We start from the raw sequence: 16,554 nt of genomic DNA on the forward strand, positions 1-16,554 counted from the left end.
TGATTTTCTCTAGGATTGATTGGTTTGATCTCCTTGCTCTCCACGGGACTCTCAGGAGTCTTCTCCAGCACCATAATTTGGAAGCATCACTTCTTCGGCGCTCAGCCTTCTTTATGGTCTAACTCTCACATCCATAAACAAGTACTGGAAAAACCATAGCTTTGACGATATGGACTTTAGGCATTAGGAAACCAAGCAGGATTTTAAACAAGGAATCACATTGTTGGGTTTCCTCGGAGGATGGATTAGACATGGAGGAAGGGGCTTATTATGATCATAACCACATATGTAATTTCTTCCATCCCTGCCTGGGGAACATAGTGCAGCCCCAGTGCTTATGAGACTCTTGCCAGACGAGATACGGTAGTACTTAGCATGTTTATAATAGGTGAGACTGGAATGGAGTTGTGTGGATTCCATTCATATCCTCTGAAATACCCATTGGCCCCGGTAGAGAGAGATATCACACAGACACTCAATCTCAGTGAATAAGGAGCCAAATCTCTTCAGTGTGAGAGGATCTCAATCTCAGGAAGTCTTTCCTCATCTCTGGGATCCTTACCACTGCCTCCGAAAAGCCCAGCTAAACTCCACAGAGCTCATTATGAAAACAGCCCCTCACGTAGTGCTCCTGCCCTGAGTGTCTGAACCCGCAGTGAGCTGAGTGTTGATCTAGAGACACCCATGCCATCTGGCTCCCTGGCAGATGGTGAACTGCACGGGGGCTGGCACCTTCTCTTCCATGTTCTCTCCTAACATGGAACCTGAGGCCGCAGATGCCCCGGTGGAGGGGATTAGAGGCCTGAATGTGAAGGTGTGGTTGGAGGGCTTCTCCTTCAAAAGAACTCTTGTTTTTACTTAAAAATGTGTTAGAGGGTGGTCCTCCGTCAGCCCTTTCCATCTCTGATCTCTAATACTAGTGTTAGAACACATGATTTGTTAGAGTGAATTACTGGGAAGCAATCAAATAATCAGCCAATTTGAGGGGTGCTGATACTAAAGCTGAAACTCCAGTACTTTGGCCACCTCATGCGAAGAGTTGACTCATTGGAAAAGACTCTGATGCTGGGAGGGATTAAGGGCAGGAGGAGAAGGGGACGACAGAGGATGAGATGGCTGGATGGCATCGCTGACTCAATGGACGTGAGTCTCAGTGAACTCTGGGAGTTGGTGATGGACAGGGAGGCCTGGCGTGCTGCAATTCATGGGGTCGCAAAGAGTGGGACACGACTGAGCGACTGATCTGATCTGAGTCTACTGAATGCTGAAAGATGTAAGCAGAGGAGCCCCCGCAGCCAGTAGTGAGGGTCTTCTCAGGACCAAACCCCAAAGCACACAGGAAAGTGCAAAGATGAGGGGCCGCTGAGCTGCCTGCATTGGGCAGGCACAGAGGAGAACCCGGCCACTCAGCCAGCTGTGTGACCACAGGGGTTCAGCAGCTCCAAGGAGGGGGTGCGGGGGCCAGCTGACAGGGGGCAAGGGCAGCTCTAACCCACAGGGGTCTGGCCCTGAGCTTGCCTTGACAAGCCCAAGAGGGGGCCACCCCTCCTGGCAGGGTGTGCATGTGGCCTGGGACGTGGCCAGCCACCAAGGGCAGCCTGGGGGGAGGGCTGGGACCACCTTTCAGGTGGGCATGACTTTTTGCAAGAGTCAGAATTTGGGAAGTAAGAACCCCAAAACCATTTGTTTTTGACACCCTTAGCTAAAGGGAAGTTAAAACCACAGTCTTACTCAAAACAAGCAGAAGAGTGTTTCAGACTGAGAGGAATTGCTGTAGATGTCATTGGAATGAGCGTGCTGCTTCACTCGGGTCAGAGCGTAGTTGAACTGCAAGTAGAATGTTAAGGCGGATTTTGATGCCTTTCCTTGAGTAAGAATAACCTTGAGGTGGTTATTGTCCCAACCACAGAGGATTTAAAAAAGAAAAGGGAAAGGAAAGGAACACTGGCCCAGGTTTATCTCCTCTCTCTTCAGTTTCTTTTCTCGCTTGCTGGGGTCTCTCCTTGGGAAGTATGTTCCACCATGTCCTCCTTTACAGCACACGTGTGGATGGCGGTGACGGGACCCCTCCCGTCCCCCAGGCTGGCCTCGTGGGGCCCTGACCAGGAGCAGCTGCTGGAGCCGGAGGTCACCGCGGGGCCCCTGCACTCACGTTTCCCTCTGAGCTGCAATTTCAGTGCCCGCTTCTGCTCCCCGTCCAATTCCTCTGATCATAATGCTGGGAAGTCGCATTTTCAGTCACCAGAAACAGGCCCCGGAGACACTACATTTGAGTCACCTGAGTTTTTTGTGAATAAGTGACGAGGAAAATCGTAGCGTCGTCTCTGGATATTGACCCAGCTCTACCCGGTTTCCAAAAGACATTAGAGGCAAGGATCATTCAGGTTTTTAGACCAGAAACTAAGGGGAACTCTACTCTGATATTTCATGGCAAGAATTTTTAGATGGAAACTTTCCCGCAATCAATGGGCAGGCAGAAAGAAGAAAGGACTCACTGGGCTCTGAAACAGAAAAGGAGCATTGGAGGAGATGTGTTTTAGGAAGTTCCTGTCCTGGGTTTTCGGGACCGCCGCGGCCCCACCAGCCCCGCACTGACTCACGTGCTCTCAACTCTGTCCAGTTTCACTTGGGCTGACCATCTTAGTTTTGTTAGGCCAGTGCTTATCTATAAGGTTTAAACACTAGAGAAGGAAATGGCAACCCACTCCAGTACTCTTGCCTGGAAAATCCCATGGACATAGGAGCCTGGTAGGCTACAGTCCATGGGGTCGCGGAGAATCGGACACGACTGAGGCACTCCACTTTTCACTTTCATGCATTGGAGAAGGAAATGGCAACCCGCTCCAGTCTTCTTGCCTGGAGAATCCCAGGGAAGGGGGAGCCTGGTGGGCTGCAGTCTGTGGGGTCGCACAGAGTCGGACATGACTGAAGTGACAGCAGCAGCAGCAGCAGCAACCACTAGAAACAGGTGACATGTGTCACTTGCTTCGCTGTTCAGTGTGGCCATACTCAGCCTTGGTGGGAGGTGTGTGTGTGGGGGGCGGGTGCTCAGCTGTGGACCTGGGGTGGAATCTCAGAACCTGAGCCTTTCTCTGGATGGCAGTGACTCAGGGTTCGGGGGGTGGCCCTTCCGCTCCCCTCCAGCCACTCCGAGCTCGCCGTGGCACCTCTGAAAACGAGCCTGCCTTTGATCTCATGAAAGACACGCCAGTTCTTTGACCAACAAAGGATATAAAACTAGCAAAGTGGAAGCAGTTAAAGTGAGTGCCGAAAACAAAACCCAAGGGCAGTTCTGTCACCTCAGAGGCCCCGAGGGAGGGATCACACCTGGCCCGGTGGCTTCTCGGTAGCACAGGATGATCACAGGAGGAGATGCTCCTGAGCACCTGCCAGCTGCCGGCCACTGTCCCAGGCCTTTCACACCCGTCTCTCTTACCCCAAAGCGGTGAGGAGCTGGGAGCCCGGCACCCTAGTTCCTGGCCTGGGGTCACTCGGTGACTCCGTGGAGCCCCTCTGCCACCTGGCAGGGTCCCCGCCTCCCAACCCCTGGGGCTGGGATGCCTCTCTCACAGCTGCCGGCTCCCCTGTGGTTTTACTTTGAGGAATCGTGAGCCTCTAGAGAGTCCTGCCCGAGTCTCACTCACCCGACCACAGGCCTGTGTGGCCTCGGCCTTCTCTCGCCACCGCCGATCACGGGAGTCCCTGCGTCACAGGCTAAGTCGGCCTTCACACCCGGACGGTTGTGAAACCCTCGAGGTCTATGCAAGTCAGGCGCTGGTTAACAAGCAGGACCATGACGATGGTTCTCAGCGTCCACCCCAGGGCTGCGCCGTCTGCTGAGCCCTCGGCCCCTGAGGATGGGCAGCAGCAGGACACCCGGGCTCCTGTGTGGCCATGGGCGCCCCAGCCGGCACTGTCCACTATGGGGTGATGGGGACCCTGTGGGAACCCCTCAGTATCCTCCTTCTGGTCCTCTAATATTTTCCTCGTACCCACCCTGAGCTTGCCGTTTCATTTTTCTGTAGGTGTTTGTAGTTTGGGAAACTAAAGGAAACCCACAAGTGCCCTTTCCTTGTGTTGTTCAGTTTTTAAATACTGCTAACCCAATTTCTGCTTTCTGAGCTTTCTCCTCTGGTCAGAGTACCAGGTCATTCAGCAGTGCAGATTCTCTAATCACACTCGTCTCCTCACCCCCCAAGAAATCCAAAAGACCCCAGAGCCAGCTTTAGGCAAGGGGCTGTGATGGCCAGCCAGCCGCAGCCTGCACAGAGCCGCGGAGACCTGCGAAAAACCCAGCTCGTGATGGCCGGCCAGCGCGGCCTGCACAGAGCCACGGAGACCTGCGAAAAACCCAGCTCGGCTGTCAAAACCAGTGATGGCACATGTGGTCGATGGTGTCTGGGAGAGAACGACCTCGGAGGCAGCCTGGCATGCCCAGAACGGGTCTCTCCTTACCAGGACTTCTCCATCTCGGACGCAGCCCGGCGCATCCCAGACCCCAGCCGCTTTCCCTCTGGCCCCAGTGCCACGCATGCTCTGCTCTGTGTCGGGGGCGACCTGTGCTCAGCATCTCCTTGATTCCAAACCAGATTCAGAGTCGCTGGACAGGAAACTCCAGCAGATGGAAGCTGCGGCCAGCGCCCCTGCCCAGTGCCAGCGCCAGGCGAGGCTCTCGTGTCACCAGCTCCAGGTTATGAATCGTGATTTGCCGAACAGATGAATTTGTTCCTGTCGCTGGGTGCAAAGAAGCAGCCAGGCCTTAAGTCCTAGGGGTGACAGCAGATGTGGTGTTTGCCACGCGATTTGTTCCCCATCGTTGAAATCGGCCAAATCGTCGGCCCCGTGGTGTGTGTCCACGGGTAAGGGACATGGCAGAGAGGGAGCTGCCCACCTCCTCACTGGGCCACGTTCACTCCACTAAAGATCGTGGTCCTTAACCGGAAGTCACGGGAATAAGCATCGTGAAAGGTTATGTTGATCCAGGAGTGGAGACAGCCCGATAGGCCTGCCTGGACCGGCGAGGTGGCTGCGCCCTGTTGACCACGTGTCCAGCACATGTCCTGTGGCCCTTCTCCCCAAGTGACACTCAGTGTGAAAGGCCCCCCAAGGAAAAGTGTGGATCCTGAGAACGGACATGTCACGTCTGGCAGGAGCCTGAGATAGATGATGGAGCAGACACTCGTGGAAGAAAAGGGCCTTGTGGTCTGAAGGCCCCACACAGCTCCTGTTGACACAGGATGCCACCAAGACACGTGCGCCTCTCGTCCCCTTGAGAGGGATGTTGATGACATCGTGACAGATAATAACACTGAGTCTGAAACTGGTGAAAATGCAAAAAGACTGTTGACTAAGCCTCCTAGGTAGAAAGGGGCGGGCTCTGGTGAGTTCTGGGCTCGCCTCTGATCTTGTCTGCTTGGCGTTTACCTTGAGTGGCTTGTTCATTTGCTAATCAGATGGGGATGATACCCGTTTGAGGGAGCTGACTAACACCGTCAAGGACAGAATTTAAGCTGAGGGCAGTTTCGGTTACTAGACAGTGATCAGAAGTTTGACAGCGCCCAGTCCTAAACCTGGACAAGTGGGTTAAACTCACCCAGAGCCCAGGGGCCTAGCTTGAGCACATTTCGCCCAATTTATCGCAGGCCCAGCATCATTCACCGCCCCAGAATGCTGTCATTACACACTCAGGGCATGTGTGCACGCACACACGTGCACGCCCACTGTGCCAAGGCTGGAAATCACAGGAAGGCGCACTCTGCCCTGGGCACACCATGCCAGCAGCACCATATCCTGCAGCAGTACAAACAGGCAAGCGCTGGGGGGCAGGGACAGGCCGGACAGTGCTGGGCCCTGAGACGCGGGGTTGGCAAAGGCCACCAGGCCCTGATCAGGATAAGGAGGAGCCACCTGCCCGGTCCCAGCCGGGAGGAGCACAGGACAGAGGTTGGCAGGACCACAAGGCACCCACTCTGGGTTCGTCCTCAGCTGGGGGATTCAGGAAAGGCCATGGGGCCCTGAGACCATTGGGACAAAGACGAATTAACCAGGTGGGAGACACGGAGCCACACAGCCGGAGGGACCAGGAGCGAGAGAGGAGGACACTGGAGGCCTCACGCAGAGAAGGAAACGGGGCATTTCCTGTGGCTTCAAAAGCAGATAAAGGCCTTGGAAGCCCCACGGGTGACAAGTAGTGAGACTCAGATCGGCTCCCTTGAGGAAGAGCCTTCTGTCCCAGCCAGCAAGTGGTGGAGTGTTCCTGAAACTCCAGAAATGGCTGTTCCTACCTGAGGGGAGATGGAAGCAGAGCCCCCTGCCTCTGCCCACACCAGCCATCAGTGCCTCAACCCGAAGGTTGAGCTGGAAATGGGCCACTGGCCTTCTCCCCAAGGTCGACCCTTTGGGGGCGTGTGTGGAGGCGGGGAACCAGAATGAGGTTTCCTTGGAGGGAAGACCCTCACCATGCGCTTTGTTTTTAATCTTGGTCTTAACCCACTGATGAGGGGTCCCAGCCTCAGTTTGAAAAACACCGGCTGGAGCCCCAGCTTCTGAAAAGTGTGCCTCGTTTCCTCCCATCTGGGTTAACCTCTTCCCGAGCCTCTTGATGAGGGTGAAAGAGGAGAGTGTGAAAGCTGGCTTAAAACTCAGCATTCAAAAACTAAGATCATGGTAGCCGGCCCCATCATTTCATGGCAAACAGAAGGGGAAAAAGTGGAAGCAGTGACAGATTTTATTTTCTTGGGTCCAAAATCACTGTTGACGGTGACTATAGCCATGAGAGGTGCTTGCTCCTTGGAAGGAAAGCTATGACAAAACTAGACTGTATTAAAAAGCAGAGACGTCACTTTGCCGACAAGGTCCATCTAGTCAAAGTTACGGTTTTTCCAGTATTCCTGTTCGGATATGAGAGTTGGGCCGTAAAGAAGGCTGAGTGCTGAAGAATTGATGCTTTTGAATTATGGTGCTGGAGAAGACTTTTGAGAGTCCCTTGGACAGCAAGGAAATCCAACCAGACAATCCTAAAGGAAATCAACCCTGAGTATTCATTGGAAGGACTGATGCTGAAGCTCCAATACTTTGGCCACCTGATGTGAAGAGCTGACTTCATTGGAAAAGACCCTAATGCCGGGAAAAATTGAAGGCAAAAGAAGGGGATGGCAGAGGATGAGATGGTTGGAGGCATCACTGACTCGATGGACATGAGTTTGAGCAAACTCTAGGAGAGAGTGGAGGACAGAGAAACCAGATGTGCTGCATGCAGCCCATGGGGTCACAGCTTAGTGACTGAACAACAACAGAAGATTCCCTGAGGGCCCAGGAACCTGGGATCTCAATGGTTCTGGCCCACTCAGCTCTGCACCTCCTTCCCAACTCGCCCCACCCTCCCCACTCACCCCGCCCACACCCTCCTCCGCAGGGGAAGGAGAGGCGGCAGAGCTCTGACCCCTGTGTGCCCCCTGGGCATCGTGTTCAGTCCAAAGGAGGTTAGAAGTGGTGACTAAGTCCCCAGTCCCTTGTCAACTTAAACCTTGTTGAAAATCTCAACATTTGGAAGAGTATCACTTTTCAATATATGTTATTGCAAATGTAGTTTATTTCCAAATAAGTTAAAAAAAAATAAAAAGACCCCTGCGGCTAGTCCAGGGTCCTAGATGTTTTTGTAATACATTTTCATGTGGGAAAACAGGTCACAAGGAATAAACCAATAACCCTGCCATTTCAACCTTGGAGACCGCCTGTATGTAAAAACACAGGAAACCTCTGCATTCACAGCTTCAGGATTTGTGTTTGAAAAAAATGCAAGCCTCCTCCTCCCGATCCTCCATGGCTCTAGCTGCCTCCTCCTCCTCCTCCCGATCCTCCATGGCTCTAGCTGCCTCCTCCGCGAGGTTGTGCCTGGACTTCCTCCCTTCTGCTGGTGGGGACTCCGGGGGCGTTGCACCTCCTGGGAGAGGCTGTGGGGCAGGCACCCCAAGGCCATGCTCTGCCTGAGCCATGCCAGGAGCTCCAAGGAGTGTGTACGGTCAGAGTCCACCAGCATCAGGAATAAATCCCCAGTTAAGAACCTGTTCACCTGCCCGGGGAAATGCAGCTAGGATAAGTTATTCTTCAGGAATCCGATTTGACCCTGAAGGCCTGTGCCCGGGGCTGCTGGTACGACCTGCCATCCCCCACCCCCCAAGGCCAGGGCCCACAGCGCAGCCACCCTCTGCTCGTCCTGGCAGGTCACTGACCCTCGGGAGCCCCCATCCTTGTCCTGAAAGTGAGGATTCAGTGAGAAAATACAGTCTGTGGACCGTATATAGTGAGCACCTGAAAACGGGTCCGTTGTCGTTTCATAAACATCAGCTTTCACACTGAAATGAAAGGGTGATTTTTTTTTTTTTTAACCTGAAAAGCTCACGAGGAGCATTAAAACTCGCATGAGGAACATCGTGGGGCTGGTGGATCGGTGGCAATGCGGTCAGCCTCCTCATCAGACTTCTGGTTTTGTTTCTGTTTTCAGGTCGCCCGGCTCATGGAGATGGGATTTTCCAGGGGCGACGCGTTGGAAGCTCTGAGAGCTTCCAATAATGACCTTAACGTGGCCACCCACTTCCTGCTGCAGCACTGAGGGTCCTGGCCGACGACACAGGGACTGGCGAGCGCTGCCCCCGCCCCCCGCTCAGCCCAGGACGCTGTGCTGTCCTCCTGGGCACAGGGGGTTCCTGCTGCTCCCTCCCTTAATTCCAAGATCAGTTACCATTAAGTATCCAAAATAAGTTTGCCATTAAAATAGCATGCCTTTTCTATCTTTATTTTTTTATGGAGTATTTCCCTTGGTCTGGAGAATCATCACTCATTCCTGATGTGTTTAAAATGCACTCAAATTGCAGATTTCAGGAAGCAGGGGAATAGCGCTACAGATGGGAAATTACTGCTGCTGTAATATTCTTTCTACTGTAACGTATCTTCCTACATTATATCAGATCATTCGTGCCAGAAAGGGGGCTGTTATTCAGACAGCACCTGTCAGATTTTATTTATGGACTTTTTTTCATTGCTTTTTTTTCCCCCCCGTCAAATTTGCTTTCAAACTCCAGTGGCTGTTCAGGGTCCTCACTCCCCGGAGCGAGTAGTTCCTACCTGCAGAGCTGGCCAGGCCCGCCAACGAGGGAGGGAGAGGGAACTTAAACCCCCCTCTGCCCGTTCTACCCAGCTCCAGTCCAGGAGATTTGTCCCAGCTACTCCCCACTTCCATTAAAAAAAAAAAAAAAACAGGAATTATCAGATACCAGCCTGCAGTTCTGGAAGACTCCATGCAACTTCACTGGGGTGAATTTTGCTTAGAATATCCCCAGTTAGCCACTCGGGCTGGGCGTAAAAATGGGGCAAAGAGAAAACAACAAGAAGAGAGGGCTTCCTCGAGGAGTACAGGCCACCCTAGCTGCAGGGCCAGCCCCTCTAGAAGCAGATTCCCACTGGCCCAGGGGTGACCCGATTTCAGCGTCGGGGCAGAGTAGACTGACCCCACCACGGGGAGGAGGGGGAGGCCGGAGCAGACGAGCCTGGAAAGACCTAAAGCAGACGACTGTTAAGATTTAAAGAAACTTGCAGCTATTGTGTTCTGCAAAGCCAGCAGAAGTGTTTCAAACTGATGCAAATTTAGACATGCGTGGTACTTAACAATAAAGTTTTCAATGTGTTTTGCTTTTTGGTGTTGTTTTTTGTTGTTGTTGTTAGAGTTAACCTAAATAAAACTTTGTTCTAGGCTGTGCTATTCTTTACCAGCCAATTTTTTTTTTTTTTTTTAACCAGACTGTTCATCTTTCTGGAGAAGATATGGGTCCTTATTTGAAGTGAGAGGAGCTCTTTGGTGCCTGTAAATTAGGACTGGCCCCTGTGAGACCCCATCCTGAGGCTTGCCAGGGCCATCAGGCTGCTCAGAATGGGGGCTGAGGTGACTCTGGGAGCCTAGCTGGTCCCAAGGAGAGGCCACAACTTGATCTGAGTGTCCATGTCTCAGATCGTAGGGACAGTCAACAGTGCAGGGATGTCCTCGACCACGGTCACTGACAGAGCTTGACCAGAGGGCCTAAGAGGGCAGATTCGTGTGTCACCTCCACAGCAAATCTAAACCCACCCTCTGGGCTTCCAGTGCAAACATGTCACAGAAGGAGCAACCGTGTCCAAAAACACACCATCTCCTGAGTTCTTCCTCCCTTCCAGGCAGCGCCTAGTAAAGTAAAACCAAACCAGAGGCAAAATTCTCACTCGAGACTTTCCACCATCTCTCTCCCAGAGGATAGGGAGCTGAGAGCCCACTGACAGGATCCCAAGGTGAGGCCTAAATTTTAAAAAGGATTCACCACCCCCAAGCTGTTTGCTTTCTTGTCAGGATTCCCTCCTCAATGAGAGAGCCTTGGCCAGCTGAAAGGAGCCCCAGCCACCCTTTGCTTCAGTCCTTTTCCAGAACTGAAGTCCGTGAGGGTGGCGTGACCATTCAGGTTTGTCCTGGCTTTGTTGCAGGGAGAAGTCAATTCTGATTCCGTGTTAGAGGTGTTTCTTCAACTTGCTTTCCGTTGCTATAATCCTATATATACTGGCCTGCCTCAGAGAATCCTGCCCCTCTGCCTGACTGTTAAACTGCCTTTGTTCAGGACCCTGTCTACCTGGGAGGAAGGAAGAAATTAATACATCCCCCTGCCTGAGGCTTACCATTCTAGGAGATATCTTGGAGATTAAATGGCCTTTTTATTTTGTTTCCTCACCTCCCTTCCCTTCCCCCTGCCACCCGGATCTCTGATTCATAAAAGAACCTGGCATCCAGACCCCAACAGGATGGTTATTTTGAAACATTGGTCTGCCATCTTCTCGGTCAGCAGGCTCGCTGAATAAAGTCGTATTGCTTGCCTCAGCACCTTGTCTGGGATTCACTGGCCAGGGATTCAGTAACAGCTTCTTTCAGCCTCTTTTCCAGTTCCCTGCAGCTGCCAAGGCCTCACCTTCCCACTGGTGACCCTTTATTTTGCATCCTTTTCCTGCAGCTTCCAGGCCATTGTCCCCCTTCATCCATCACCAACCCTCTAGGATATTCCTGTCCCCACACACACCCTTCCACGTCTGACTTGACTCCCAGACGAGTTTCTGTGTGTGACTGCGGTTCCCACCCCTGACCTGCTTTTGCTTCCAGCAGTTTGTCGCTGACAGCACCTGATGCCAGAGTGTGAGTTCCTGAAGACACTCATGCCTCTTGTCAAGACACCTCGAAGTCTCAGGCTGATGGCACCCCTCAAAGACCCCTCTTGCAGTCACACATGGGGATGCGTGGCAGAGGGGCGTGTTGGGGAGCCATGTGGCTTGGTTTTTTTTGTTTACTTGCCAAGTCCTGTCCAACTCTTTTGACCCCGTGTACCATAGCCCTCCAGACTCCTCTGTCCAGGCAAGAATAATGGAGTGGATGGCCAAGATCTAGAATAAAGAGCATGTAGGCTGTGAATTTTGTGCAAAAGGCAACAGATTGGGCCTAAATTTCAAGTGAGCGGATTCCACATTGTAAGAAAAGGAAAAAAGTTGTCTATAGTGAACCACCCCCTCCCCTTCCCAAATAAAAGAAAACCTGCCTTCGAAGTCCTGACTCCTAAGCCTAGACTGAGTTTGGGATTCAAAATGGTTTTTTTTCCTTGTAATCATGTCACCCCTCCCCACAGTCAGTGTCTCCTGCTCTGGCTGCTCCAGACCTGGCATCCAGCTGGGAAATTCCAGCCCCCATGCAACCTGCAGCGGCAGTGGGAGCAGAGAAGGAAAATCTCACGTGTTCCACCTCCAACCTTTCCCCTGGGGACCGTCCTGACTGCCTGCCTCCTGCCCCAGTCTCTCCAGCTCTGACCACATCACAGGGCCCGCGGCTCCTCCCTTTGTGCTGGCCACCTTGCTCTCTGCATGGAGAAGGGGCAGGGAAACCCTCTCTTGCTGCGTGGGACCGCAATTCCTCCTGTGAGGCCAGAATTCTCTTCCCAAACCACTGACTGCCCAAGGCCACCCAGCTGTCCCCAGGCTGCTCCCAACTCCCCGATCCCGGGCTTCTGAGAAACCACAGCTGCTCTCCTAACAGGCCCAACATTCGAGGTCAGGATGTTGACCCCCAGACTTCCAGGAGCATTCCAGGGGTGGGACAGAAAGCTCTTCATCAGATGGTTAGGAGCATTGCTGGCAATACAGCGTCTACCCTGAGATTAAATTGTTATTAAGGACAAGTCTCCATTTTTCCGGGTGGCCAGGTAGAGCCTAAACAGCAGATTGGACTTGATGTTTCTGGGCGTCCTTAACCAGGAGCCCTGGGTTCCTGTGGGGCCGGTGCCCAGAGCCTTTGTAAACCCTGCCTCTGAACTGAGCCCTTGAGTTCGGTGAAGATAGTGGCTGTCAGGTAACCCCTGCAATGCTCGCCCTCTCTTCCAGGCTGAAGGTGAAGAGGATTGTCAGAAGGACACGGGGAACCCAGGGGCGGGGGACGGCGGCCTGTGTCGTGGTGGGAAAGGGGTCCCAGGTCCCTGCTCATCAGTCGGTTCTGGTCCCCCTGCCCCTGCAGAGAGGTGCTGGGCCCCCCGAGAGGGCAGTGGGGGAGCCCAGCCCAGGTGGCTGACTTTTCTGCCCTACAAGATTGCCATTTCCTTTCTTCACAGGGACTCACAGCCAGTTTGCTATCCTGAGAGTTGTGTGAGTGGAGTTTTTAGTGTAACATTAGGCACTGAGTTTCCTCTGAAGTACTGCACTGTGTCTAAACATTGCCCAGCCTAGTACTTCTGTGCAGGTTTTGTAAAACCCTTATTTCAGTAGCCTCTGCTTGACGCCAGCCTTTCCTATGCATCAAGCCACCAGGGTCAGAGGTCTTTTCAAAGCCCTCAGCAGGCTGGGTTCTGTCTAGTTCAAATCTGCACAGAGATAAATATGACATCAACACCTGCTGGTGACTTAAGGACCAGTTTAAAGGGGGAAGCATGCTTGACCTCCAGCCCTGCTTCCCTCCCTGGAGGATAGAGAGGTGGGACAGAAAGCTCTTCATCAGATGGTTAGTTCTCCCAGCGATCAGCCCCCATCCTTAGGTGCTTCCAAAAATCACCTTGTTCACATAATAAAACACACCTACATGATTCTCTGCACTTAGGGAATTACAAGGTTTAGGAGCTGGGAGCCAGGAACTGTAGATGAAGACCAAATATATATGAGAAAGAATTCTGGTCATCTGAGTCACCAAATATATATTATGAAAGCTTTTGAACCATGGTGCTGGAGAAGACTCTTGAGAGCCCCTTGGACTGCAAGGAGATAAAACCAGTCAATCCTAAAGGAAATCAGTCCTGAATATTCATTGGTAGGTCTGATGCTGACGCTCCAATAGTTTGGCCACCTGATGCAAAGAGCTGACTCACTGCAAAAGACCCTGATGCTGGGAAAGATTGAAGGCAGGAGGAGAAGGGGATGACAGAATGAGATGGTTGGATGGAATCACTGACTCAATGGATATGAGTTTAAACAAACTCCAGGGGATAGTGAAAGACAAGGAAACCTGGTGTACTGCAGTCCATGGGGTCGCAAAGAGTCAGACACAACTTAGCGACTGAACAACAACAAATGAATCACAATATCGCATCACGATTTTTAGTACAAATGCCACCTGCCAGAAGCCTTCTTGTCCTAGACTGAGGAACGGTGGTTAGTCAATTAAATCAAAAAGTTGAGCAAACTACAACTCATTTTGTTTGAAGTATGATTCTCAACCTCTCTTGCAAAAATAAGAAGTAGATTTCTGCTAATGAATCAAGCAGACATTTAACATTTTGACATAGGCATATGAGAGATCTGATACGCAGGTCAAGAATCAAATCTTCTGAGAAATCTGTATGAAGGTCAAGAAGCAACAGTTAGAACAGGACATGGAACAACAGACTGGTTCCAAATCGGGAAAGGAGTACGTCAAGGCTATATATTGTCACCCTGCTTATTTAACTTATATGCAGAGTACATCATGAGAAACGCTGGGCTGGATGAAACACAAGCTGGAATCAAGACTGCCAAGAGAAATATCAATAACCTCACATATACAGGTGACACCACCCTTAAGGCAGAAAGTGAAAAAGTAAGGAGCCTCTTGATGAAAGTGAAAGAGGAGATTGAAAAAGCTGGCTTAAAACTCAACATTCAGAAAACTAAGATCGTGGCATCCAGTCCCACCACTTTTTGGCAAATACATGGGGGAAACAATGGAAACAGTGAGAGACTTTTTTTTCTTGGGCTCCAAAATCACTGCAGATGGTGATTGCAGCCATGAAATTAAAAGATGCTTGCTCCTTGGAAGAAAATCTATGACCAACCTAGACAGCATATTGAAAAGCAGAGACATTACTTTGCCCACAAAGGTCCATCTAGTCAAAGCTATGGTTTTTCCAGTAGTCATGTATGGATGTGAGAGTTGGACTATTAAAGAAAGCTGAGCACTGAAGAATTGATGCTTTTGAACTGTGGTGTTGGAGAAGACTCTTGAAAGTCCCTTGGACTGCAAGGAGATCCAACCGGTCCATCCTAAAGGAAATTAGTCCTGAATATTCATTGGAAGGACTGATGCTGAAGCTGAAACTCCAATATGTTGGCCACCTGATGTGAAGAACTGACTCATTGGAAAAGACCCTGTTGCTGGGAAAGATTGAGGGCAGGAGGAGAAGGGGACGACAGAGGATGAGGTGGTTGGATGGCATCACCAAGAGTTTGAGCAAGCTCCGGGAATTAGTGATGGACAGGAAGGCCTGGCATGCTGCGGTCCATGGGGTCGCAAAGTGTAGGACATGACTGAGTGACTGAACTGAACTAAACTGAAGCCTTTGAGCTGTGTAACTTAATATTTGGATACTTGACAATTTGTTTCTTTATGTAATTTATTAAATGGTGATGTGTATTGACATTAGCTCAACCATATATGTATACTGTCCAGGAACATTTGGTTATAGTTCTGTGGAAGAAATAATTTTGTCAGTGTTCACCAGCTTGTAAAAATCTAGTGTGAGAGCTTAAATATTAAATAAATGCTTGCATGCATGCATGCTCAGTCATGTCTGACTCTTTGTGACCCCGTGGACTGTAGCCCGCCAGGCTCCTCTGTCCATGGAATTTTCCAGGCAAGAATCTGGAGTGGGTTACCATTTCCTTCTCCATTAAATGAATAATAAAATGAAAAAAAAAAAAGTTGGATAAACTGCAGAACACACACACAGATGGGGCCTGATTTAACAATGGTTTGGCTTATAATTTGTTGACTTTATGATGGTGTGAAAGTGATACCCATTCAGTGGAAACTGTACTTAGGATTTCGGATTTTTATCTTTTCCTGATTGTAGAGGTTCTCTTCAGCCCGGCCCTCTTTGGTAACACTGGAAGTGGCAGGTGCAGATCCCCATCAGCCGTGAGGTCACAGGTCAACAACCATTCTGCACCCAGACGGACATTCTGTTTTGCGCTGCCAGCTCAGAATTCAATAAATTACACGAGATGCTCAACACTTCTGTAAAAAATAGGCTTTGTGTTAGATGATCCTGCCCAGATGTAAGCCAGTATAAGTGTTCTGAGCACATTTAAGATAGGCTGGGCTAAACTGTGATGTTTGGTAGGTTATGTGTATTAATGCATTTCAGCTAAATTTTGAACTTTCAGTGACTCATCAGGCTTACTGGGTGGTGCTAGTGGTAAAGAACCCGCCTGTCATCGCAGGAGATGTAAGATGTTCAATCCCTGGGTCATTGGGAAGATCCCCTGGAGGAGGGAGGGCATGGCAACCCACTCCAGGATTGTTGCCTGGAGAATTTCTTGGACAGAGGAGGCTGGTGGGCTATAGTCCATTGGGTCACAGAGTCAGACACAACTGAAGCACCTTAGCACACATACATATGAGTATTTTATATATATATATATACACACACACACACACACACACACACACAAACAGAAGCCCATATATTAAATATTTTAAGTTAAAACATGTCAATGGTGTTAATGTCACTACAGCCTTTTTGAAAATTGTAGTTGTACTGATTAGAAATGTGTGTCTTTCATAATCCACACCCACATTGCTTCGCTTATGAGTTCCAGTTTGGATTATTTTTTTTAATTGAAGTTAGCCCCAGAACTCAGCAATGCAATCGGATTGTGTGTCATCTTGGTTTTCTGCATTTTTCCAAATGACCTATAAATGTTACACTCACGCCTGTCGTGACAGCACTTTTTGTTTTGTAAGCGATTCACCTTCACCAAACTTCCCAAAGCATTTAACTTAGTTCTTACAACAGCTCTTTTCTTATTGCCTTTATACTTTATTGGTTTATATAATAATGATTTAATTTTGATAACAATTGATATGAGAAGCTTTGGGAAAAAACACAGCTGTGTCTTGAGGAGCCCAGAGCCCCACTGGGGGCACAGAAGACCAGGAGTTGGGCAGAAGCCACTGGCCACCAGTAGGCAGTGTGCGGTCTGTGACCCTCAGACTCACAGAGCTCCTGAGATGGCTGAGTGAGGTCTGCTAATGAATGT

The 16,554-nt window shown here is 50.6% G+C and overlaps 1 protein-coding gene across 2 annotated transcripts in view; it reads left to right on the forward strand.

Moving 5' to 3' along the window:
• Nucleotides 1–9,688, forward strand: part of UBAC2 (UBA domain containing 2) — a 170,469-nt gene extending 160,781 nt beyond the window's left edge. Inside the window, exon 8 of one of the 2 annotated variants that reach the window (XM_010810958.3) lies at nt 8,504–9,688. In XM_010810958.3, coding sequence (XP_010809260.1) covers nt 8,504–8,611 — 108 coding nt within the window. In that variant the 3' untranslated portion in view covers nt 8,612–9,688. 2 annotated transcript variants of the gene reach the window in all.
• Nucleotides 9,689–16,554: the final 6,866 nt, after the last annotated feature.

Source organism: Bos taurus, chromosome 12 (genome assembly GCF_002263795.3).
Source record: "Bos taurus isolate L1 Dominette 01449 registration number 42190680 breed Hereford chromosome 12, ARS-UCD2.0, whole genome shotgun sequence".
In the NCBI taxonomy this organism is placed as follows: Eukaryota; Metazoa; Chordata; class Mammalia; order Artiodactyla; family Bovidae; genus Bos; species Bos taurus.